We start from the raw sequence: 23,936 nt of genomic DNA, 5'->3' as shown, positions 1-23,936 counted from the left end.
TTGTAGCATCGCATCTCTGCAAGATGCTCTTTGATGCTCAGACTTCTGGATGTGTACAGCCTGTGAATGAGAGGCGCAAGTGATTCATCAAAGACTTCTCATTTCCATCGAAGAAGCAACGGCCTGCCCCAGGCACAAGTAAGTCGGACACTTCTTCTTCGGTCAGGTCCAGCCAGCACACTTTCACCTTCCACGAGGAAGCTTCTGAACTCACTTGCCTTCCACTACCTCTCCAGCAGGTTCTGGCCAGGAAATAAGCACTTGATGCCACTCGCAAGCCCGGCAATTTTCTTGATTTATTTGCCAGAGCCTCTAAGGCCCTTTGCCATCCTCGTCACGTTACGCAGGAAGTCGCCATCGACTGCCGTAGTCGATTGCATTGCCCTTCGCCTCGATTCGGCGAGAAAATCCTCATTCTCATCATAGCTTGATCAACTCCCGAAAGTCGTAGGTCGCGGTGGTCTTCTCGCAGGTGGAAATCTCTTCGCACTCAACAAAACACCCTTGACACCTCGAATCTCCTTCTTCAGCTCCTCAATCGCATCATCCTCTTTCTTATTGTTGTTGGTGTTACTGCTATCCATCGCGCCAATGCCTCCCATAGCGCTGCTCGTCCCGTAAGCATTCTTGATCGAATCTTCAGTCCACAATGGTCCGCCCGCTGTCCCGTACAGCAATTGATCCAAGTAATGTCTAAGCTCATTCATTTTCTCCCGTCGGTCTTTGTGGGCTTCTCCAGCTTGATCGCTAGCGTCCGCCATCTCACTTATGTGGGATTCGATGATTTTGAGGCCATTTGCAGCGTATTCAACGTGCTCTTTCTTCTTTTCTTCCTCCACATTCCGGATAGTCGACTTTGCTTCAAGAGGAAGTTCGGTCTGAGTGCCCATATCACGATGGTAGAGCTCGGTAGGATCACTGAGGTCGCTGTCGTCATCATCTACATCAGAGGGCATAATTGTGCCGCCCGGTTGCTTGCTGACGAGTTTAGAGAGGCGGGAGTTGAGCTCATCGACCTTCGATTGGCTATGGGATAGGAAATCATGACGAGATTCATGGAGCGTGTCAACCATGGGCGTGACGATATATTTGCTGGCAGCATAGAGAAGAGTAGATATGCCGCCCGCGACGTAGAGTGTGTTGAGCACGCGGGTCGGAGTAATGAGTGGTGGCGGCTTGTGGGCTTCGACGAGGAACTCGGGATACGTGATGATAGGCGGTGCTGTGTGCGTGGCTTGCTGCTGCTGCTGTGGTGGAGGTGTATTCCTTTGCTCCACTTGTCGTTGTTTGAAGTCGGCAAATTCGTCTCTCCCAAAGACACGCTGGAATCTCGCTATGTCTTCTTTCTGGGTGCCTACACTCCCCTCCGCCGCTTCTGCGCCTCCATCTTTCTCCTCACTCGAAACAGTGCCTTCCTTCACATCCGCCTCCATCTCGCTCTCCTTCTCCGGCTGCTGTGGTTTGCTGTAGACCGGATCGTCAACTGGCGCTGGCGTTGGCTGAGCTGCCCGCTGCCATGCTGGTATCTCCACCTTGGGCTTCCCATTCGACATGGCGGGCGTATACCAAGAGCGATGATGTGGTATGGTATGTGAAGTAGGGAGGATGATCAACGTGGAAGACGTGAAGCTTCACATGGGCCGAGGCTGCTGGAGAATGGCTTGGCATCCATGTGCTCCACTCCCCTTCTCTCACCTTGCTCCATCATCCATGGTCCATCCTGATGTCCTACAGTAGCCAGCCACAAATACATTCATATTATTATGCTCAGCTCCTGCTCAACCCTCGTCCAGACAGAGCCTGTTAAACGAAGTGAAAGCAGAGTACCCGTCGGGCCATCGGCACATGACCGCCCGAGCCCAGAAGCCGTACGATCAGATAGCAGGCGTGCCTGGGCTATCACGCATATCGGCCACAGCTAAAGGCGATCAATGCCGACGGCAGGTCAAGTACTTTAGCATACGGTATCCTTTCTTTGCACTTCACTTCCATTTGTAACTCACACGTCCTAGAAGCAGAGAAAATCAAAACAGAAGCACCTTTATCTGCTGTACATTAACCCACAAAGATCAAGCAGAACTAAGACATCAAGACCATGGCCGAATCCACAACATCCTGGCAAGAGAAAGCGGCACGCAAGAGAGCAGCCGAGCTCTCTAAGATTCCCCCAGAATGGCGTTTGGCACCTGAATATATCACCGGTGATGAGACCTCCTCAATCAGTGTCCTCGATGTGCCGGCCAGATGTGGGATCTTGACTCAAGCTGAGTTGTCCATCACAGACCTCAACGCCAGTTCTCTGGCCAAGGCAGTCCAGTCAAAGACGTTGACAGCTGCAGCAGTGGCCACTGCTTTCTGCAAGCGCGCGGCAATCGCACAGCAGCTCACGCAATGCCTGACCGAGACTTTCTTTGACGATGCGATCAGGAGAGGTCAGGAACTTGATGCCTACCTAGCAGAGCATGGCAAGCCCGTGGGTCCACTTCACGGGGTACCGGTATCGATCAAGGATTCTTTCAAGTACCGTGGCGTCCAGTCTACGCTTGGTTTCGTATCGTTCTTGGACAATCCGCCCGATGATGAGAATTCCGCTTTGGTTGACACATTGCTCGATCTTGGTGCTATACTATACTGCAAAACAAATATCCCCCAGACCCTCATGACAGGTGATAGTCACAACAATGTATTTGGCAGAGTAATGAATCCGCACAAGCTCAATCTTGGAGCTGGTGGATCAAGCGGAGGTGAAGGCGCACTCGTAGCCCTCAAGGGCTCGCCAGTGGGTGAGTTCATCAGGCACAGCTTTTCGATCCTACTTTGAAATGCCTGCTGACGGCTTCCTAGGCATTGGCACAGATGTAAGTCTCTGCTGATACCAGATCAGGCACATGCGGCCCACACTGACAAAGCATCAAGATTGGAGGCAGCATTCGTATCCCGGCTCTATGCAATGGAACATACGGCTTCAAGCCCACTCCAAACCGCGTTCCGTACGGCAACCAAACATCGTGCTCAGCCAGCGGCTCACCAGGGTTTCCCGCCTGCGCAGGCCCACTCACCAACTCCCTTGAAGACACAGCAATGATGATGGGGGCAATCCTCGCTCAAGAGACAGCTGTTTGGGACCGAGACGGCTCGGCAATGTGCTATCCCTGGCGAGCAGCCGTTGCGGACCACAGTCCAGCCAGAAAGCTCCGCATTGGTTATTACGTCGAAGATCCATCCTTTCCCACTCACCCACCTGTCCGGAGAGCTCTGGATGAGTCAGCCAAAGCTCTTGCGGCGGCTGGGCACGAAATCATTGTGCTCAAAGACACCCCCTCCGTCAAGACGGCGGCCGACCTGGCAGCGTCATACTGGTCCATGGACAACAGCAAGGTCTGGTTGAAAAACATCGAAAGTAGCGGCGAGCCTATCATTCCATCGTTACAAAAGACTCTTCATCTCGTCCTAAAGAAACCAGAAGGCTATACACTCGAAGAACTCTTCGAGGTGAATACTCTGGTAGCGGCATACAGACCTCTTTGGAACGATATCTGGGTACAGAACAAGTTGGATATCATCATGGCCCCGTCAGCTCAGACGACTGCTCTGCCACATGATTGTTTTGGCGTGGTGCACTATACCATGGTGTGGAACTTGTTGCAGTGGCCTGGCCTCATCGTACCACTAGGCAAGGCGGATAAGGAGATTGATCGAGAAGAGTTGGCGAAGCCTGATCCGGAGAGTGGGAGAGTTTGTGAGTCGTGTCTGGAGTACAGTATGCCGTGTGCAGGAATGCTTCGCTGACGTCCAATCTAGATCGCAGTGAAGATGTGCATGGCGCGCCAACATCGATCCAGCTCGTGACGAGGGCCATGCAAGACGAAGAGCTGATCAGCTATGCCAGGGTGATTGATAAAGTCCTGCACGCGGCGAAGTAGCATGTCCGGACTACGGTCTGTCTAGACTTTACTTACAAGCCATTGACGATTCCCTTCGTAAGAGTGCAGATATATAAGAAGGTCGAGTACATACAATCACCTGTATAGATACTATACTTCTGCGTATACGAATAACTGTATCTTCTCTACGTGACCTTATAGTATCGATATAAGCTTCCTTTGACTTCACTTGACTTTTTGCCCAGTCTTCGCCCTAGAAAAGCGCAAATCTCAGTGTCCATCGCTCTCTGGTCACGCTCGGCAAGAAATATACCAATTGCTTCGTCACTCGGCATGATGTTCGTTTGTATTGATGCCTGAGGTTTGAACTGGAAGTGCTGGGAAATATGACGTCTGGAGTTTGCACTCCAGTGGAGACTCCCGCCGTCACACTTACATCGCGCCAGTCACGACCGTATTATTCACTTCACTTACCAAACTCTCTTCATTCATTTACAGCTACCTCCATCAAACTCTCTTCATTGATATCCACGAGAATCAATTCAGCCCAGGCGGGTCATGGAGTCATCGAAATGGCCAGCGGCCAACGCCACGCCCGGCACTCTACACTACATCCCTCCCAACCTGTCTGCCTTTGAGCCCAGCAAACCACTTTCCCAGCCCAGCGACAGGATCAATACGCTGCTCTGGGTCGGCGGCATGTTCGACACCTTCGGGTCGGTAGCCTACCCTTTTGTTCTGGCTCATTCCCTTGGCCCCAGCTGGACTCTAATGACTGCCGCTCTGTCCTCGGCAGGCCACTCCTGGGGCACTTCGACCATTGCCCGAGACGCAGAGGATATGGCCAAGATAGTAGCTTACATCAAGGAGCAACGCCCGAATGGGAAGGTCGTGATCATGGGCCATAGCACCGGCTGCCAAGACTGTATGGAATATGCAGTAGGCAAAAACTCGGATGCGGACCGGAGACCAGCTGTGGATGGACTCATCCTGCAAGCTCCCGTGTCGGATAGGGAGGCTTTACAAAAGGAGCTGCCTGAAACTTTCAAGCACGAAGCTGATCAACTTGCTTTGAAGATGTGTCGAGAGGGCCACGAGAAAGAGGTCATGCCAAGCCGATTGACGAAGAGCGTCTTTGGCAGACTTGCGATCACGGCTCGAAGATGGGTCGACGTCTCCTCGCCTGGGCCCGATCACAACGGAGCTGATGACTACTTCTCAAGCGACTTGCCAGACGAGAGACTGAGCGGCACATTCGGCAAACTTCCCTCCAGGACGCCACTGCTGATCCTGTACTCTGGAAACGAGGAAAACGTACCAGATTCACTGGACAAGGAGAAGCTGGTGCAGAGATGGATTGGCATTGTCAAAGCTGGCAGTGGTTCCATCGACGAGAACTCGGGACTCGTCAAGGGAGCAAGTCATAATCTGAATGGCAATCCCGAGGAAGTAGTTCAGGATTTGGTAAGGCGAGTCAATGCCTTTCTTGCTCGCATGAGTGCTTCCTCTGCCGGTGTGCCTAGGGCAGGAGCTTCCCTGCTCCAGAAAGATTGGTGAAGCAGGACACCAACTGTCCATAAGGTATATATGCTACACTGGTTGCGCTGCCAATCTCATCTACTCTAGCCTCCGTCTCTAGGGACCTGGTTGCTTTTCCTGATCGACCTGCGATCTGCTCCTGCAAGAGAGCCCGCTTCATAGAATGCATCGTCCAGGGCCATGGCATGCTGTCCTGTCCAGATTGTTCATCTCTTGCGCCCAGTCACGAACAATGCGCGGTATTAATGATCGCGTCTGGTGTTGAAGGGGATCCTCGTTGCATGCAACTAGGCATGTGTGGCTCCCCACGCCTGCCAGATCAGGCCATCCTTATTACCCGCGATGAAATCCCCAAAGCTTCGTCTCCAGAAGCAAATTCGCACGCAGGGCGGGTGCCGTGCCTTACACAGATGAAGAGAGGGCTCACAGTTCGAGCTCTTCGCTTCCAGTCACCACTGCCTGGAGAGGTTTGGCGACAGCGTGGACGGGTCTCAGTGTCGTAGCGCGCTGATTTTGAGTCTTAGCGATGCCAACTGACTGAGTAACTGTTGAGGTGAGTGGGTGCTGCGGCTTCAGGCTGTGCGAGAGCGACTTGGGAATGATCATGCCGACCTGGGGTGACTCGTATTGCTAAGGGGAGCCTAGAAATTCAGTGACAACGATGATCGTGTTCGCGGTCGCTACGATCTAATTTCGCAAACTCAGACGTCTCTGATTGACATTTTTATTGTATGTGTGTAGGATGCCCATGGAAAGTTACCACGGTACGTCGAATGATGTTGGATGAAATCAGCATGCCAGGCGGGCGCAATCCATGACAATCCATGACAAGCGGAGGAGTTCGCGATGCACGAGTCAGAGCTTAGTCACGAACAAAGTTTACACGAAACCAACCGACACCTGTCACCTTGTCGATGAGGCTTCGAGAACCCATGAGCGTCCAACGTGGCAGCTGGCAACATTGCCTCGATGCGCACGTTCCGGCGAGAAAAAGAGGGAAGCGTGCAGAACCTTGACGAAACCATCACATGCTTAGTAGCCGGCAATCTGCTGTCCTAGGATACACGGACTGTATGTCGACAAACCCTCCCCCCCCGACGACATAGCAACTATCATCATAGCTATCCCATGTCCGAAGCATGGCAACCAATTCGAGCGGTATCCTGCACATGTTCGTCGCCATCGCAACACGCGACATGTTGGCTCAGGAAAAGCAGGATAGATTCTGGTATGCAACAACTACCGTCCATACCTCCTCTAGGCGTGTGAGTTGTGAGATGCGGTCACTTTAGTGCGTAGGAGGTACAAGGATGTGCGGGCTCGAAGTTCCAACTACCCCAGTCATCCGCAAGCATCCCATTATAGTTCACCCATGGGCCCCTTGGACCCCGAGATTACCAGCTCGTGTCCAGCACCGCCTGTTTCCTTTCCCTCATCTCCTCCCACACGCTGCCAGATGCTTATTACCGCGCCCAACTTGTCCGAAAGGTGGGTTCTCAAACCTAAGTGCGATATAATCCGCTGTAAGTGCTGACTGGGTACCGCTTATACAGTGACTATCGGTCATAGCCAAGGAATACAGAGCCACCATTGGATAATAGCGGTATTCAACCGAGACCGGGAGGGTACGAAGCGACATTGGAAACAGGCCGCGCAGTCCTGCATGCACCGGATCTCGAAGTAGAATCGAACCCAGCATCTAGGGCGCTAAGCTCAGCAAGTGAACGAAACAGGACCTCGTCCTTATAATAACAACACACCCAGGTACTTGTCCATAAGCCCCTACCACACCTCGTTCTCTTAGATCATCAGCTGCATTCCCTTATAGTCGCTCGTTCACAGCCAACTCTCCCACACTATAATATTCGATCCAAGATCCCTCATCAGCATATCCAGACCGTTTATCCTGCCACTCCACACCCGCAACAATGAAGTCCTACATCTTCGCCGCTGCCGCCCTCGTCGGCGCTGTCGCCCAAGGAGCCGTAATTAGGCGTGAGGACTGCGACGAAACCACCAAGGCTCCAGGCGGACCGGTTGTGAGCACCGCTGAGACCAAGCCAGGCAACACCCTTCCTTGCGGAGCCACCAGCAGCAGCGAGTACACCGTGAAGGCCGGTAACACCTTGTTCCAGATCTCTGACGAGACTGGTGTCGGTGTCTGCGACATTGCTGCCGCCAGCGGCATTGACAACATCAACCTCATCTACCCCGACCAAATCCTCACCATCCCCATTGGCTGCACCACCACCGACAACACCACTTGTGTCACCACCCCAGACACGCCCGCCACCGACACTTGCGTCAAGGGTCCTCCACCAACCTACACCGTCGTCAGCGGTGACACTCTTGGTGCCATTGCAAAGGACTTCGAAATCACTACTAACGCTCTCATCTCTGCCAACTCGCAAATCAGCAACCCAGACGTCATCTCCATCGGACAGGTCATCAACGTTCCCATCTGCCCTGGAAGCTCTTGCAAGTCTGTTGACGACTACACCATTGTTTCTGGAGACACCTTCTTCGACTTGGCCAGCAAGTCCCAGACTACCGTCGGACAAATCAAGGCTTCCAACCCAGGTGTCAAGCCAGAGACCCTCGCCGTCGGCCAGGTCATCAAGCTTCCTACGGGTTGCGCATAAATCCTCCCAGAGCGTTTTTACTACATTCTTTCAGAAGTAAAAAGTGCCTTGGGTGATGATGAGAGCGTAACAGGAATGGTTTTGAGGAGGATAATGCGAAAGGGGAGGATAGGGGGGCAAGTAGTTGGATGGCGAAATGATGGAGGATATCAAAAAGAAGAAGAAGAAAACCCGGACAGACAGACGTTTTGATGTAACATGCTTGTTGTTATGGTAGAAAATGTTTTTTTTTATACAGATTTTTTCTTATTGACCATTTCGATTGTATGATCAAGATGTTTTGTCTGAAGGACCAAAAAACCCCCCTGGCTCCTGTCTCTGCTGCTGCTCGTTTACTATTGTTGTTGTTGTTTTTTTCGATGGGGTGATTTGTGTTGCTTCTTTTTTCTCCTCCTAGTGTGACGGGAGAATACGATTTGAGAAAGTGAGAAAAGAAAAGAAGAAGAAGAAATCCGCTGTTGAACGAAATCATGGACTTGACATTACGAATCCTCCTCTTGTCTCTGTTTTGCGTATATCGAAAAACTGATAAACATTGAAAACAGAGAGAAACAGAATATTCCGCTTTAAGATGGGTAGGTAGGTATGTACACAGGCACATTTTTCTTTTCTTCTAATTCTTTGATTTTTTTGGATTTGATCGAGATAGAGTAGAGGACTGGCGATATGGTCCGTCTACTCAAGTATGTATTGTATATGTATCTACCTATATGTACCATTTCTATGTAGGATTAATCGATTGATTATGAAATGTAGCTACAGCTAGAGTTTATAGATATACTCTCTTCAAAACGATCATTTCGGTCGATGTTCGACGTTCTTCGTGCTTGATTCTTTATTCTTCTCTCTCTCTCCCTCTTCTCTATCCTCCATTCCTTCTCTCTTCCCCATCCTTTCTCTACCCACCGTTTCATCCCCTCCCTTCTCCCTAGTTCACACAACAACTCCACTCCACTTCACTTCACGAACAATAACAGTAAGATATGATCACCATTCGGCCATCCGCGGATAGATGATCCTACTCCTTTACCCAAACACTAGAAAGTCTGACATACATACATACATACATACCTACCTACCTACCTACCTACATCCATCCACAACTAATACGCATACGCATACGCATACGTATTCTCACAAAACACCCACCCACCTACCTATCCCGAAACTATGACCATACAAATCTACTAATCCAACTAAACCAGTCTCATCAAAGGGCCAAGATCTCCAAGGTCCTCAAAGCCAAGCTTAGGTCCCAAGACTCCAACCGTCCAAGCTCCAAAAAAGTCAGAATTTCACCCCCCTGTTTAATACTACTACTGCTTGCTACTGCTTGCTGCTTGCGGGCTGGTGAGCTGAATAAACATCGATCTTGCGTTTACCGTTTTGGGGGTTGTTTTGTTTGTTTGTTTTGTTTATTTTTTTCCATGTGATTCTGTTTCTTTCTTTCTTTCTGTTTCTTTTTCGTTTTCTTCTCCCTCCCTACCTCCCTCCCTCGTGCGCTCTGTCCCTCTCGTGTCATAGTATCACATCGTTAGATCGATCATCTATCTGCATAGGTAGGTAGTAAGATAGGGTCCGTATGTATGTAAGTAGGGAGGTAGGTAAAAGATTCCATAAGCTAAGGTAGGTAAGCTAAGGTGGTATACCGGTAAAGATTCCATAAGGTAAGGTAAGCTAAGGTAGGTAAGGTAAGCCAAGGAGGTAGGCAAGTACATAGTTCTGAAACTTCTTGCCATAACAATGACTGCAATAGGAAATAATACCGACTCGCCTATACTATAGTGTGATGTCCAGGTAGGTGGAAAGGCCCTGCTGCTGCTGCTGCTGTGTCTTATAGGAAGGTCGCGGAAGAAGAGGCTTACACCTTAGGGGGCGAGGGATGGATACCTAGGTTTTTGTATGCTCTCTCTCTAAGAATATGAATGTGAATGATGATAATGTACGGGATCTGACTGTGCTATAATCCATCAACTTTCGCTTATGTTGTCATATCGTATTGGTGGCGATGGTGGTGGTGGTGATTTTGGCGAGGTCGAGTGGGACTGTTTCAGAGTCATCAATGTTGGGATTGAAAGGTCGTACCAAAATCGGCCGATGGCTACCTGACCACCACATTCTCAAGTATGACATCGACAGCAAGAATAATTCGCGCACGCGCGGTGTGTATCTGCTCATTTTCGTTTGAGAATACCCTTCAAAGGCTTTCGCTTGTCATCTGGAAGTAAGCGGGTGTCCTTACTCGAGGCATGAGCATCAGCATAGTCATTCTCCTCCTGCACCGACTCGGCTTTTTGTCTGCGCGTCCATTGTAGGCTCTTCCTCCTCGCCTTCTTCGCAGCATATCGCTTCTGACCCGATATCAGAGGATTGGCGCAAGAGATGCCCAATTCATGGGCATCACAGGCTAAGAATTGTCCGCATAAGGAGCACAAAGACGACGTACCGTCTGCAACAGCACGTGAATGATGTTCGACGATAGTTCGAGAGGACACCGACTTTATCGCATTCTTGGATGACGATAACACATCATATCCACGAGCCGGTGTTGGCGACATTGGCGAAATCGGGAGGGGTGAAGTAGGCGGAGTTGCCTCCGCGGCCTGTACAGATCGAAGTGGCGATGGCGTGTGCGATCCATACTTGACTGATGAAGACCTCGGAGGAGATGAATGAGGCACCAGCCGAGCCGTGATGTCCGCAAGAGGTACTCGTCTTTGCGCGGTGTAGGTGCCACCAGCGGCAACAACGCGTGTCTGACAGTCACTCGGGATGGCCACGGCCACGGCTTCGGGCGGTTGGAACGAAGCGTTCAATGAGCAGATTGGTCTTGTCAAAAGCAGCTCTGTGCAAGGTGATGCTGGTTGTAGAGAGACTGCCTCAAGTTCCTCAGCGAATGCCCCAGAAAAGATGCATCCTGGATTCACTTTGGCAGTTTGATGAACCACGTCGGGGTCCTGCGCTACCATCGCAGAGTCATCTTGTTCAACTGAAGCGGCATTCTGATCAACAGGCGCGCGAGAGTCCGGTCCATATTTTTCGCATACCTCTGCGGTGCAACAGCGCTTTGCCGGTGACGTTACTTCGTCCTCGCCGAGCATAGCAGCAGCATCCACTAGCTTGCGCTTCTTTGACAGAGTCCTTTCTTCGTTTTCCTTCCCACAAGAAACTTCGTTCAAGTTCGCAGCTCGCTTTCTTCGCAGCGTTTTTCGCTGACGGCTCTTCTTCAGACGACATTCCCAGCAAAAGGAACTGCCGTCCGCCACGAGCCTGGTACCGCTGTGAGCAAGATTCCGATTGTTCAACACCTTGGCCCGTTCAACATTACACAAACGAACCAAAGACTTCTCACTGGGCCTTTTACAATTGGCTGTGGCGCAGGGCCACGGTACCAGATCCGCCTGGCATGCGGCATCTGCAGCGCGCGGTGTGTGAAGCGCTGGGTTGTCAATTGAGGTACAAGCCTTTGCGTGCATGCGCTCACGAGTTTGCTCATGGCGTATCACGTCGACACGACGCTGGAGAGCAGATCCAGATTGCGCTACAGCGGTCGTTTCAGGGGCTTGTAGGTCGCCCGCCTTGAGCATAAGAGCCTCGTGACGAGAAGCCGCCACAGTCGCAGCTCGACACTCGTTCTGCTGTTTATCTTTTCCGCTCTCTGCAGCGCCAGACCCTTCTATTTCACAGTTCCCTCCTGTCAATTGCGTCTTCCTATTTGGCTCCAAAACAGCTGCCATGCCATTCTCGCTCCGAACTTTATTGCGGCAATTCCGCTCCTGCGAACAAGCAACGCTGTTCCTCGTGACAAGTGCTCTCTTGATAGGGCCCGGCTTGTCAGGCGCAGGAGCCAAGAACACGATTGAGGAAATACCTGTTCTCAATCTGGTGCCCAATTGCGTAAGAGAAAATGGTATCTGATCGGGTCTAAGTCGCTCGCCCTCGATGACAATTTCAACATTAGAACCCGGAGGCCGCCCTTGCCCCGAAGAGTGCACAGACAATGGCTTCCCCTCAGGTATAGTAGTAGTAGCCATAACCTTTCGTAGTGGCTCTGAAATGTCTCGCGACCGAGATTGTATTGTTCCACCAGCCGACTTTGTTGCTCTTTCAGGACCCACCAAGTCGACCTTCTCCCACCCAGATGCCTCCTCTCTTCTCTCCTGATTCAATCCCTCCCAATCCGGCATCTTCCCCTTCATTTTCCTCGCCTCTTCCTCGAGTCCACTCAACAGCTCTTTTCCTCGAAAATTCGACACCCTTACTCTCCGCCCAATATCTTCTAGCGGTTGCAAATTCTTCATACACCTTCCACCCGCCGCCCGTGTAGGTGTAATAGCTTCGTTGTTATCATCGTCGTCATCGAGTGCCAAAGACTCAGGGGAAGAAGATTCGACTTCGTATTGCGTGCGTTTGGGAGTCAATCTTATCGCCCAGACTTGGATCGGGTCTTGAAGGACGTATGAGAGGGGATCATAGGGACTGTATCGATCGCGATGGAGTGATGTGAGCGGAGAATGTGTTTGTTGTATTCCAAGGGGAGGAGGATAGGGTTGGTCGGGGAGTTCAGATGGCATTTTATTGTTCTTGCGGAGCGGAGGAGGGGTTGAATCGCAGAGGTCTTCTTCTTTTTGGAATAGAGGCGAGGAGGCTCGCGAGGCGTCGGGAGTGGGATACGGACAGAGAGAGGAGTATTGCTGTTGGGGTTGAAGTGGTTCAATGTCGTTTTTGGGATTGGGGCTGGATGGGACGCTGTTATGATGTATAACGGCTTCCTCGGCTTCAGACATCGCTGAACGGGATTGTGGCTCAGAGCTCTGGATGTCTTCGATTATAGACATGAATGCCTCGTACTGTGGTTCAGAAGTCGATGCTGCGTCTTGCTGAGTTCCATCCTGCTCGTCCATTCTGCTCTGGTCTGTCTGCAATGGTCCGAGGACGTAGCTCGTGACGACTACAGCCAGCCTATAAGATGCATCACTCGGCGTGAGTGATCTCTATCATGGAATGCTCCCAGCAATATCGTTCTTTGCCAATCTGGAAAAATCAGTTCTGAGTGGGTCGCGCGAAGGACAACAACGCGGTTCGTCTAATTCATGATACAGAGTGAGTATACTCGTTACCACGAAAATGACACGCCCTAACGCGTGCGCGTCAAGTTCAAGTTCATGAAGCTCCAGGGCTTGCAATGCTGCTGCTTTGCCCCTGGCGAGATTGTGCCAGGATGATCTAAGTCAAATCTCAAATGAGAAGCACGGACAGCCTCGTGAGATCTCCCCGAAAGCGTGTCTCCTGAAGTCGTATCGTCGGCTCGATCCATACCCCAACTGTGGATTCTTGTTCGTAGTCTAGGTATGTACAATCATGTCTGTGACGTTCCACTATCGCGCGTCGAGTCAATACGCAATGAGCTGGGTAGGATCCGAAGACAAGAAAAGCAGCGCCAGAGTCGCCCTGATAGACTTGTCACACCAATATGGCTGAAGCTGGGATGGTCTTTTGAGACCAGACTGGACAGCGCAGCATGATCACCCCCGATCAGACTTGCTTCTCTTCAAATCGCCATCACCACCACCGGCAGCATCTTCCGCCGTCCCACTGACACTGCTCTCACCATTCCGAGCAGGCACGAACTCCACTTTATCCCTCTCTCGCAGTCTCTTCTTCTCTCTCCTCTCATTCTGCTTCATCAGACCTTCGACATAACAGTCTTCGGGCCACTTCACCGGCACAGCCACCTGTTCGCTCAAACTGCTCGCATAACTCTCTTCTCGAGTGATTCCCGCAAAGTCCATCAACTTTGGCAACAAGCTTGGGTTTCTCAGGCTTGCAGAGGTTTGTAATCGCTCGTTGAAATGGACACCTTGCCGCTTGAGTTCGAGAAAGCGCTCAAACTTCTTGGTCGTGGCAGCTAGCACTGCTGCTTCTTCGCTGTTGTGCGGAGGTGGAGGTGGGGAGTCGGGGATCTCGAAGTTGGGCACGGTGGGCATGGTGAGCTCCCGTAAGCGCTGGCGTTCATAGGTATATGGGTCGAAAGGCAGGTCGTCTTCGGAGGGTCCAACAGGATACGATGGGCCTGCCGCAGGTCCTGGGGCTGGGCCATGGACTGCTGGAGAGGTAGATGTCTCTGAAGCTATTGGCTGTGGTACAACAATCGATGCGTGCTGTGCTTCTTGTGGCTGCTTGAGCGCATCTTGGTAGAATTAGCGCTTTGCACACCAGAGCAGCAGTAGTAGATGACAGACCATCATTCGCGATTGTCATCGACACAGGCGCATCAGTGGCCGTCTTTGCCATCTAGCACTCTCGCTTGTTAGTAGGCATTGCACCCGTCCTTTTCAGCGGTGTTCAGACATAGCAGTGGCCTGCCTACCTTGGCGCGCTTTTCCGGTCGAACCTCATCATCATGTTCTTTTTCTTCTTCCTCGTCGTCGCTGCTCCCGTATGCCACCAGCGCGTTCATAGTGTGGACAGTGGCAGGCCGCAAATGAGTGGATTTCAGAGATAAGTTGTGTTTTTCGCATGTGATATTCTACTTGTAGCGGTATTCGGTAGAGTTGCCTTATTGGGCTAGTTCCAGTCCGACAGCTTGACGCGCTTCACCTCGCCGCCTGCATTGCCAGCTCCATCTCCATCTACGAACTACAACACACATCCAAACCACATCAGCGACACCGACCACCACCACCACCACCACCACCACCACTTCTGAAATACCACCCCACCACCACCACCCTCGACAGCCCTTTCGACACCCGCCGCATACCTCCACCGCCAGCATGAACCACCTTCCTCACGGCTGGGGCAGAGTACGTCCATGTCTCATCTTCCTTCCACACACCTCCCATCCCACCCATTGACCATCGTGTTTACAGCCCCGCGACGACGTCTACGGCAGCTACAACTCCTCCTACCTGCCCCAGTCCCACGGCGGGACTCAACAACCCATCACCCACACGCAATCACCCATCGTGACGGGTACCTCAGTAATCGGCCTCAAATTCAAATCCGGCGTCGTCATCGCCGCCGACAACCTCGCATCATACGGCTCCCTCGCCCGCTTCACAGACGTGCACCGCCTGAAACCTTTCAACCGCAAAACAGTTGTGGGCTTTGGCGGCGATGTTTCGGACATGCAATACATCGATCGCCTCCTCCAATCCCTTGACATCGAAGAGACGTACGGCACAGCCTCCCACGAAGATGAGGGAGATGCGATCATGTCCGCCAAGAACCTACATACCTACCTCGCAAAAGTCATGTATAAGCGTCGAACGGACTTCAACCCGTTGTGGAATGCTCTGTTGGTGGCGGGGTTAGACGAGAAGAATAAGCCTTTCCTGGCGAGTGCCGATCTGCTGGGGACAACCTTCTCTGCCCCGACTCTGGCTACTGGGTTCGGCGCGCATCTTGCTCAGCCCATCTTGAGACGAAGTGTGCCGGATGAGGCGGCCAGTCAGAAGCTGGAGAGGGCAGATGCGGTCAAGGCGATCAAAGATTGCATGAAAGTCTTGTTCTACAGAGATGCGAGATCGATGCCGGTCTACAGTATTGCGGTGATTGATGAAAAGGGTGTGGAATTGCACGAGGATGAGAAGCTGGAGGACCAGAGCTGGGACTTTGCTGATCGCATTCGAGGATACGGTACACAGACGGTTTGAGCGAGAATCAGATCACAAACTATGCCACGAGTTTGGAATTGAAAGCTGGTGGCGCGTCAAGAGAAGAAATGGCGACACGATTCAGCTGGTATCTTCGCCGCCAGAAGCTGACGGTATTTGGCGCTGTATAACTACATACAATGAATGCATCCTCTGAGCGAGTGAGTCCGTCGGGACTACTGCGATGCTACAATGCGAAACCCTTATGACATGATTACAACCTACCTATGAAGCCTTTCCTTCTCTCGTAGTCCAACCAACGAAATATGCCCTCGTCTTCAACCATCATCATCATTCTCAAACCAATCCATCACTCTCAATAACCACATGATGATGATGACGTCCTTGATCCGATGCGCTCCTAGCCTTCTCACTCTCTGTCTTTTCCTTTGAAGTCTTCTCCTCCATCTTCTTCTCCACTTTCTTCTTCTTCTGCACAGCCGGTGAACTCTTCACCTCATCAATCTCCACCGAAGGCGATCTCGTCATCGTTGTCTTCGTCGCCGTTGTCTTCCTGGTATTATTATTATCATTCTTCTTCTTCTTCGGTCCCATAGTCATCTTCGTCATCTTGTTATTATTGTTGCCCGTGGCAGTAGCCATAGCAGTAGCAGTAGCCGTAGTCGTATTTGTAGTCCTAGCCTCAGCTCCAGCCGTATCCATAGCCTCAGCTCCAGCCGTATCCATAGCCTCAGCCTCAACCTCAGCCTTGGTACTTGTAGTCATACCCCTAGTAGTACGATTCCCATCCTCCATCCCCAATTTCCGCGAAATTTGCACTTGAGCTATTCTTCTTCTCGGTGGAGGAGGAAGAGGAAGAGGAGGTTGGTGGTGGTGATTTGTCGCAGTAGGAGGTTTTTTATTGGCGTAGTTGAACGGAAGGTCGAGGATTTCATCGTCATCATCTGAGGATGAGGAGGATGAAGATGAGGAAGAGGATTGGATAGGAGTGTCGTTGGCGGGGTGGGGGAGATTGATGAGACCACCAGTAGCAGCAGTATCATGAGCACGACGAGTAAGGCCAATGCTGGCTTTGGTGGGTCGGGGATTGTGCTGTTGCTTCTGCGGCTTGAGAGTCGAAGGATTGGGTCTTTCGGTGATGGTGTTTGCGATGATGGGTTCTTTGGTCGTCTTGTTGGTGAGAAGGACGTCGTCATCTGCTGTCCCGTCTTCTTCTTCTCTTCTCTCCGGTTTCTCTGGACTAGGAACATCTGGTCCATCGGCTAGCTTCTCGAGGGTGACCTCTCCTTCTTCTTCTTCTTCTTCTTCTTCTTCTTCTTCTTCTTCTTCTTCTTCTCCTCCTCCTTCTTCTTCTTCTTCTCCTCCTTCTTCTTTCTCATCCCCTCCATGATCCTGCGAAGTAGAGAAATCCATATCGCCTTTATTGGCCTTTTCAATCTCTTCCGGTGTCGCACGTCTCTTGGCTCCAGTGACAGGATCCCAAATCCAACCCTCTTTCAACCACATCCATCTCAAACAAGCCCTCAATTCCTTATCCTGCGGCAAAACTCTCTTCCATTCGGGTTCAAAGGAGAACACTTCTCCTTTTCCCTCTCCCTCTCCTTCCTCTTTCGTAGAGCGAGAGCAAGGATGAGTAGTCGTTCCCAAATAATCCGTCGCAACAACACCGCGTAAAACATCACGACAGAAGATTCTCCAGCTATCGTATGCGTAAGCGCCACAGCCTGGCAAGTGGGCGATTTCGAGAGCACCGGCACAATCTTCCACGTCGCCTTCAATGACTTGTCCCGATTTGAAGTGTTTCCCATCTCCTTTGCTCGGATAATGCAGCGTTCTAAACCGCCGACCCTTGCGAGGAGGATCTTTTTCCCACGCTGCCGCTAACAGTTTCAATCGCTTTGTTCTCTGATGCTGGAAACCGAGGTGTTTGATCATGTGGAATAGTTCGTCGTAATCTGCCTCGGCAAGTTGAGCAGGTGTGTTCCATTTCTCGCGGATCTTCCAGAATGTGGGAGCGGCTTGACGACCGGTGGTTTTGTTGAGAAATACCGTCGCGATGATGAGCCAGAATGGTTCGTGACAGGTTCGTTCTTGAATGATTCCAAACAACGGACTGTCGAGGGGGGGACAGGGACTGGAAGATTGTCCTGCGGGGACTTTTCGTCGAGCACCTGCTGTGGTGTTGTAGACATCTACGCGATCCGAGATGAAGTGTTCGCTGATCGTGCCAGTCTTCTTGGCAGGAGATTTCTTTTGGGAAGCAGGCTGAGGCGTGCTTGTTGGGACAGCCTCAACTACCGTTTGCGGATCACCAGGCAGTTCATTTTTCCGCTCAGTCGAAGTATCTACAACAATAGAGCTGTTTTGTACTCGAGGTAAACTTTTGGGCCTAACGGACGTGGGGAAGTGAGTGCTGGTATTGCCAGTCATCTTCCTTTTCTTGGCAGATGTCGTCGCCGGGGATCCTGTGGCCATGTCTATGGCTGCTTGCACTTCAGGTGGCAGAAGTGCAACCTTGCGATGCTCGAATGAAGAGGACACGGGGCGATCGACGTGACTTGACGACATGGAGGTTCTGGCACGCGTCTTCCTCATCGCTGCTGGCGTTTCCATCGCAATGTCGCCGTCACTGTCGAAATGGTCGAGACGAGCACTAGATTCGCTGGAAGCATTCACACTATCTGCATCGTCCTCTCCGTCCTCGTCAACACTGCTTTCGTCATCCACTTCGAAAGGAACCAGCTCAGGAGCTGGCGCATTCACGGTACGCTGCAGGGAGGTGTATTCTAGGACTTCGGGCTGACTGCTAGTGACTGGTGGAACAAATCTTGAATTCCTTCGACCATGAACATTGTTGCTGGGATTGATTGACCGATCGCCCTTGATACTAGCCGATTGAATGTCAGGGTATAGATCTCCAATTTCATGTATCGACCTTGTGTCCGCGAAAACACTGTTTGAGACGTCTTCAATCAAGCTGGGGATATCCTGCGTTTCCACGTCCATGATGATGGAACCATCGTCTTGCGAGTCATCTGGTCTGCTGGCTGCTTTGCTGGCTTGCACTGGCAGATTTTGAGAAAGGCCAGACTCTGTCCCACCAAGATCCTGACTCGACCTTGTTCTCTTGACGGCGAAGTTAGCTGTTGCCGACGATCTGGAGGGCTGATCTCGTATACCTGGAGCTTCGTGCCGATGCGTGGCTATCGACGTCTCTTCTGGGGCCTGCACGACTTCCATTGGCTCCCCTTCGCGTTGTGTGCTCGCAGTAACATGCGGATCATGGACTTCTTCTCTCCGACCAGAGACAGAAGCTAGATCAGAGGCCGATGCCTCTTCATCTGTATCCACTTGGATAGAATCTTCCGGCGCCGCAGTGGTCGGGTCGGTAGGATCAGCACCCTGTGACTCTTGTGCAGCATCGGCTCCTTTATCTTCCGTTTCTTCATCATTTGAACTCTCGTCACTGGCTTGCCCTTCAGCCATCGCCACGTCTTCGGCATCCTCTTCTGACTCTCCATCGTCGAATTCCTTGTCATGGGAGTCTCGGTCACCATCCTGATCATCCATGTCTTCGCCGTTCAACTGCTCGCCTTCCATGTCAACCGCTTCAATATGTGCATCATCTGCCGTCTGTGCAGTCTTCTCGGCATCATCAGACGTACCGGTCTCAAGCATTGAAGATGAGGCAGCCAAGACTATCTCACCATCTTCATTAAGGATGAAATCTGGAGCGTCATCATTTTCAGTCACCTCTTCCACGACATTACCACGGCCTTGGACACTCTCGGACTCGCCTTCACTTTCGTCCGGAACGTCTGACCGCTGTCCTGGTGGCGGTTCGGATAGCCTGGGCCCACCATTGGCAGGCATGTGAGGCGTTTCAGCTACTGCCTCTTGCTCAAGCTTATCACTGCTATTGCTGCTGCTGCTGCTGCTGCTGCTGCTGCTATCGGTGCTTTCTTCATCTTCCGCTTTTGCCGCTGCTTCTGTGCTGACTTTGGCCTCGCCGGGAATCGTGGTATCCCCGCCATATGCGGCCTCGGTACTTTGCTCTGCCGAACGTGGTTTTGTTTCTTCCTCGACGGGAAGAATCTCTTCATCGGAGGTCTCGTCTTCAGAGGACTCGCTGCTGCTTTGAATCTCGTTCTTTTGGGGCGCTGGCGTCGCAGATGACGCCACCAGCTGCGGAGGCTGTTCAACTGCTTCAACATCCTCCTCCTCCTCTTCAGATGATTCTCCAGAAGACGATGAGGGTCCTGATGGAATGTCCTTCACAGGTGCTGTCGCGAGATCATTGACCGTAGATCCGGGAGTGCGGTCCATGATTGCTTCGTCCTCGACATGATCGGCTGCATCAGTAATGCCGTTGCCATTTCCGATACTGCTTGTAGCTGCTACTGGAGGATCTTGTGCTGACGGATCTGCAAAATCCTCGTCGCGCATTTTTGGCGTAGGGGCTGCAAAACTTTCCGCAAAGGAGCCCCGCAGCGGTTGCTTGGCCGCAAGGCCCTCGTCAGACTCGCTCTCACTACTACTGCTCCTGCTGCTGCTGTCATCACTGCTGTCCTCACCTTGGCCCTTGCTGAGCGCAGCGGTCAGACGATCGAACTTGGCTTGGGTGTCTGCGACTGACAACTGTTTCGCTTTAGCTGTTGGCGCACTTGGCAGTCTGCGCTCCTGTAGAGGCTTCAATGTACCTCTTCCGGTGGCACAGGAAGCAGCTCGCGGAGGTTCTCGAACTTGCTGCGGCAATGTGCGCTTTTCCTGCAGTGAATCTGTTGAGGGCTGTTGTTGAACTCGACGTGGGGTGGCATCAGGCGCTATGCCTGGTAACGAAGGCTTTTGCGTAGTTTGAGCTGCTGCAATAGGCATAGAAGTTCCCGCACAAGCTGGAAGTGCTTGTGCATCATCACGTCCATCCTCACTATCGCTGTCGTTATTACTGCTCGAGCTATCGATTGAAGCGTCATCATTCTCATCGCCACAATCTGCTGCGCTATGCGCTTCGTGCTTGATATGGGGACGGCCAATATAGCGTTCCTCCAGCGCTCGCCGCTGTTCAGGCGTCACCAGACGCCAATCAACATCCTTGGCTGCGAGAGTTTGCGCAGCTCTTTGCTCGATATCGCTCCAGTCCATCTGGAAAATCTCAGCTGGATTTGGCTTGGCCACTGATTCGAGCTTCACATGTCGTCCAAGTAGTGTGGCAGCCTTGTCTGCTCGTCTGCGTTTCTTGCGTTGCCTCCGTGATTTGCGTTGATCTTCCGACAGAGCTGCGTCTGGGCCACGGGCATCCTTGGGTGCTGCCTGCTTCTGCTTGACCTTTGTTGCCTCCTGCTTCACTTCGGCCTTCTTGGGCGATTTCGTCTCCAGTGGCTGCTGAACGTCGCGGACGGAAGTGTGGGTCTTCATCCTGGACTTCGAGGGCTTCTTTCTTCTCTTCTTTTTCTTGTTATCCTGGTTCGGTTCTTGTGGCAGACCGCTGAGACTCAACGATCGCTTCTTCGGATTATTCATATCCATGGTGGTGGATTGGTGGCGGGTCCCTATTTAGCAGGTTCGATGTCTTACTGCTGCGAGCGGTATGCGCTCTTCCACCATGCAAGCGTGCGCAAGCAGTCGTAGTATCAGACGTCAATGGATATCGGACACGAGGAGATGAATGAAGCGACAAAGATGTTTTGACATTGTTAGGCGCAAGTTTTGTTTGCCGTAGAGTGACCACTGACCAGTCGTCTCCATGATCGCCCGGGATCTACGTGCCGAGACCGAAGGTTTGATTAGAATTTAGCGCGACAGGGCTCACCACAACAACACGTTATACGGAGGTACGTAAAGGCTTAGGACACCAGCAAGAAATGTTTCAACGAGGCACAATCTCTGGGAGGAGCATGTTCGTATAGCCATCAGATTTTCATATCATTCATATCTACGCTCGTCTATTCCACTCTCTCGGATCACCCTGTTTGCCCGTATACAGCTGACTTCTCCTCAACCCAGCCTTCTCAATCATGCCGCCCCACGTAGTTTCTCTGCTGACTCTCGTCATGCGATCGCCACTGTCGCCTCCGCCAGAAGAACTCCAATTTGGAAAGAGTCCTGTCAGTCTCGATCGACCTTTTCCATTGCCGGCATACGCAGGACTCGGAGGCTGCAGATTCGGACTCTTCAAGAAAGGCATGCCCGTGTCCGCGAATGTGGAAGCGTGGCCTGTGTGCGCGACTGGCGCGACGTAAGATCTGTGGCCTGCCGATGACTGCGGCGTTGGGTAGGGCTGTGAAGCGGTGGTGGCTTTCATGGGTGGGTAGGTGACTTGTGGTTGGGTTCTGGTGCTATCCCGGTTGGTAAGGGGAGCAGGATACGTGGGGGTTGTGTAAGGTGAGTTCAGACTGGCGCCAATGTTCACGATGTTGCTGTTTCGACCCGGTCGAGTCGGCGTGGAGTAATCGGGGTCGTCTTCAATGGGTGTGATGTCCGGACTTCGAGAAGAATGGGTGGTTTGCCATGACTTGTTGGAGCTGGATGCGGTGTGGTTGTTTTGAGCAAACTGAGGTTGATAGGTTTTGGAAGGCAGCGTTCCGGCGGTGCTCGGATTCTGGCTCGGAGTGCCCATGGCAACTTTGATCGTTTCTGTGCTTCCCTGGCGGGCGAGATCTGGTCGGTGGTCGTCGACGAGGCGCGCGGTGGGAGCTTGCTGGCTCTGTCGACGGAGAGAGTGCATGCTGCGCTGCTTCTTCAGACCACGGACGGGGCTTATCTTGAAGGAGTCAAAGGAGAGCGTGCCGCGCTTGAGGTGTCTTGGGAGTGGAGATTGAGATGGCTTTGGCGTGGCAACTTGATTGACAAACGGCGAATGGGAAAGCCAGGCCTTGCCTTGCGGTGTCGGATTTGCCGGGCGTCGCGCAGGCGACTCCACGTTGACCACATAGCCAGACAGTCCGCTATGAACAACATCGCGGGTTTTCTGCTCCGGAGAGGTACGGTTGGCGAAGTCTGTGCGATGGCCCAGGCTCATGTCTACCGTAGGCTCGGATATCGACCTGCCGTGCACCGTGGGTCGGCGAGAAGGTCCGTTCAGCCCCAGATCGGTCAGAGTGTCCTTGGAGTAGTGCTTCTTCTCGCTGATAGCACTACTCTTGGACTGCTTTCGGCGCCGAAGGCAGAAGATCAATGCAGCTAGAAGCAACACGCCGATCATGATACCCGGTATGAAGCCAGCAACGAAAGACTTCCCGGAGAAGTCGCTGGAGCTCTCTTCCTTCTCGCCTGGCGTAGATGATGTTGTCGATGCCGCATCTGCAGCAGAGGACGCAGATGCGGATGGAGTGCTTGTCGGGTCCGCAGTGCTGGTTTCTGAAGAAGTAGTTGCGGTCGGGGATGCAGACGAAGTCGCACTGCTCAATGCCGAAGATGAGGTTGTAGCCACCTCGCTTTCCGACAGCGCTATGCACAATTTGCCTGAGCACCTGTAGCCCATCGGACAGCACGCATCGCCACAGGTGTCCAGTCTTGCGGTGGGTTTTGAATGTAGTTGGCTCCCGGGATTACTTGTGGCATTTTGGTAGGTCTGATCACAAGAGACAGGTGATATGGTGGAACAGCTCTGGCCGGCAGGACAACATAATGCGGCGGTGATGGTTGTCGTCGTGTTCAGCGAAAGACACACAGTGTTCTCGCCGCAGCAGAAGTCGGAGGGGAATCCACTGCCACATTGTGAGAGGGCGGAATCGCCACCGCACGTATCGGCTCGTTTCGTGAGGGTCCAGTCTTCGTTCTCCCACTCCTGTGGAATCCATAGTGTTCGTGCCGATACTGCTCGCAGCATGCAAGGAAGGGCAATGAGAGTGGTGAAAGTGAACATAATTGGGGAAAGGCGAGCGCGTCCCAGCGGCGGGCAAGTGTCAATGCTAGCTGTATTGCTGGGGCTCAAGCAGACGTGTGTTGTAGACAAAAGAGACAAGGAAAGACAGCAGGCCGGCCAGCGGTCGCAGGGCAAGTGAGACAACAGAGGGAAGAAGAGAAGGGAAGAGGCAGAAGTGAAGAGAGAGAGACAATAGCAGAAGAGAGAGGGAGGAAGAGAGAGAGAGAGAGAGAGAGAGTCACTGTCTTACCTCCGTCACAGGTGTCAGTCGCCCATCCTGTCCCAGTCCCAGCGGAGAGTGAGTGAGTGAGTGAGTGGGTGGCAGTGGTTAATATTAGCACGCAGAGGTGGAGGTTCAGCTCACGAGAGTGACACCAGCGGCAGGAGG

The 23,936-nt window shown here is 52.2% G+C and overlaps 9 protein-coding genes across 9 annotated transcripts; 4 read left to right on the top strand and 5 right to left on the bottom strand.

Annotated features, from left to right (window-relative positions):
- Nucleotides 1-458: 458 nt before the first annotated feature.
- SEPMUDRAFT_13752 (uncharacterized protein) lies at nucleotides 459-1,553 on the bottom strand (the record flags this gene model as incomplete). The annotated part of the gene is made up of 1 exon (XM_016902841.1): nucleotides 459-1,553. A coding segment is annotated over one exon (1,095 nt), but the record flags the coding sequence as incomplete, so codon positions are not given.
- Nucleotides 1,554-2,095: 542 nt separating this feature from the next.
- SEPMUDRAFT_71329 (amidase family protein) lies at nucleotides 2,096-3,923 on the top strand (the record flags this gene model as incomplete). Its single annotated transcript, XM_016909935.1, has 4 exons — nucleotides 2,096-2,783; nucleotides 2,845-2,858; nucleotides 2,917-3,727; nucleotides 3,802-3,923. 4 exons carry the CDS (start codon nucleotides 2,096-2,098, stop codon nucleotides 3,921-3,923), a joined length of 1,635 nt encoding a protein of 544 aa, XP_016758299.1.
- Nucleotides 3,924-4,400: 477 nt separating this feature from the next.
- Nucleotides 4,401-6,513, top strand: SEPMUDRAFT_151190 (DUF1749-domain-containing protein). Its single transcript, XM_016906662.1, has one exon. The coding sequence runs from the start codon at nucleotides 4,443-4,445 to the stop codon at nucleotides 5,439-5,441; it is 999 nt and encodes a 332-aa protein (XP_016758298.1). The 5' UTR covers nucleotides 4,401-4,442; the 3' UTR covers nucleotides 5,442-6,513.
- A 14-nt stretch (nucleotides 6,514-6,527) lies between these two features.
- On the top strand, nucleotides 6,528-8,282 carry SEPMUDRAFT_151189 (carbohydrate-binding module family 50 protein). The gene is made up of 2 exons (XM_016906661.1): nucleotides 6,528-6,911; nucleotides 6,977-8,282. Exon 2 carries the CDS (start codon nucleotides 7,352-7,354, stop codon nucleotides 8,063-8,065), a length of 714 nt encoding a protein of 237 aa, XP_016758297.1. The 5' UTR covers nucleotides 6,528-6,911; nucleotides 6,977-7,351; the 3' UTR covers nucleotides 8,066-8,282.
- Nucleotides 8,283-9,974: 1,692 nt separating this feature from the next.
- SEPMUDRAFT_135517 (uncharacterized protein) lies at nucleotides 9,975-12,969 on the bottom strand (the record flags this gene model as incomplete). Its single annotated transcript, XM_016902718.1, has 1 exon — nucleotides 9,975-12,969. The coding sequence occupies one exon, from the start codon at nucleotides 12,967-12,969 to the stop codon at nucleotides 10,240-10,242; it is 2,730 nt and encodes a 909-aa protein (XP_016758296.1). The 3' UTR covers nucleotides 9,975-10,239.
- A 384-nt stretch (nucleotides 12,970-13,353) lies between these two features.
- SEPMUDRAFT_151188 (uncharacterized protein) lies at nucleotides 13,354-14,534 on the bottom strand. Its single transcript, XM_016906660.1, has 3 exons — nucleotides 14,436-14,534; nucleotides 14,308-14,359; nucleotides 13,354-14,255 (listed from the first exon to the last, which is right to left on the bottom strand). Exons 1-3 carry the CDS (start codon nucleotides 14,523-14,525, stop codon nucleotides 13,591-13,593), a joined length of 807 nt encoding a protein of 268 aa, XP_016758295.1. The 5' UTR covers nucleotides 14,526-14,534; the 3' UTR covers nucleotides 13,354-13,590.
- A 230-nt stretch (nucleotides 14,535-14,764) lies between these two features.
- On the top strand, nucleotides 14,765-19,992 carry SEPMUDRAFT_135515 (proteasome endopeptidase complex, beta subunit). The gene is made up of 2 exons (XM_016902717.1): nucleotides 14,765-14,871; nucleotides 14,938-19,992. Exons 1-2 carry the CDS (start codon nucleotides 14,842-14,844, stop codon nucleotides 15,721-15,723), a joined length of 816 nt encoding a protein of 271 aa, XP_016758293.1. The 5' UTR covers nucleotides 14,765-14,841; the 3' UTR covers nucleotides 15,724-19,992.
- Nucleotides 17,101-17,817, bottom strand: SEPMUDRAFT_10616 (DNA glycosylase; the record flags this gene model as incomplete). Its single annotated transcript, XM_016900618.1, has 2 exons — nucleotides 17,101-17,289; nucleotides 17,347-17,817. Coding segments are annotated over 2 exons (660 nt in total), but the record flags the coding sequence as incomplete, so codon positions are not given.
- A 1,597-nt stretch (nucleotides 19,993-21,589) lies between the features above and the next one.
- On the bottom strand, nucleotides 21,590-23,745 carry SEPMUDRAFT_151187 (uncharacterized protein). The gene is made up of 2 exons (XM_016906659.1): nucleotides 22,427-23,745; nucleotides 21,590-22,396 (listed from the first exon to the last, which is right to left on the bottom strand). The coding sequence occupies exons 1-2, from the start codon at nucleotides 23,546-23,548 to the stop codon at nucleotides 21,617-21,619; spliced, it is 1,902 nt and encodes a 633-aa protein (XP_016758292.1). The 5' UTR covers nucleotides 23,549-23,745; the 3' UTR covers nucleotides 21,590-21,616.
- Between the last annotated feature and the right edge of the window lie 191 nt (nucleotides 23,746-23,936).

Source organism: Sphaerulina musiva (genome assembly GCF_000320565.1).
Source record: "Sphaerulina musiva SO2202 unplaced genomic scaffold SEPMUscaffold_9, whole genome shotgun sequence".
NCBI classification, from domain to species: domain Eukaryota; kingdom Fungi; phylum Ascomycota; class Dothideomycetes; order Mycosphaerellales; family Mycosphaerellaceae; genus Sphaerulina; species Sphaerulina musiva.
The sequence above is the reverse complement of the archived record's forward strand: the minus strand, read 5'-3'. Positions and strand labels throughout refer to the sequence as shown.

What these genes read in the sequence shown, in the direction of transcription:
- SEPMUDRAFT_151190 (XM_016906662.1), top strand. Translation starts at nt 4,443, where the DNA reads ATGGAGTCATCGAAATGGCCAGCGGCCAACGCCACGCCCGGCACTCTA.
- SEPMUDRAFT_151189 (XM_016906661.1), top strand. Translation starts at nt 7,352, where the DNA reads ATGAAGTCCTACATCTTCGCCGCTGCCGCCCTCGTCGGCGCTGTCGCC.
- SEPMUDRAFT_151188 (XM_016906660.1), bottom strand. Translation starts at nt 14,525, where the DNA reads ATGAACGCGCTGGTGGCATACGGGAGCAGCGACGACGAGGAAGAAGAA. An exon ending in GACCGGAAAAGCGCGCCAAG is followed by an intron (nt 14,360 to 14,435) that starts GTAGGCAGGCCA and finishes CGAGAGTGCTAG; the next exon opens with ATGGCAAAGACGGCCACTGA. An exon ending in GATGACAATCGCGAATGATG is followed by an intron (nt 14,256 to 14,307) that starts GTCTGTCATCTA and finishes AATTCTACCAAG; the next exon opens with ATGCGCTCAAGCAGCCACAA.
- SEPMUDRAFT_135515 (XM_016902717.1), top strand. Translation starts at nt 14,842, where the DNA reads ATGAACCACCTTCCTCACGGCTGGGGCAGA. An exon ending in TTCCTCACGGCTGGGGCAGA is followed by an intron (nt 14,872 to 14,937) that starts GTACGTCCATGT and finishes TCGTGTTTACAG; the next exon opens with CCCCGCGACGACGTCTACGG.
- SEPMUDRAFT_151187 (XM_016906659.1), bottom strand. Translation starts at nt 23,548, where the DNA reads ATGTTCACTTTCACCACTCTCATTGCCCTTCCTTGCATGCTGCGAGCA. An exon ending in AGATAAGCCCCGTCCGTGGT is followed by an intron (nt 22,397 to 22,426) that starts CTGAAGAAGCAG and finishes ATGCACTCTCTC; the next exon opens with CGTCGACAGAGCCAGCAAGC.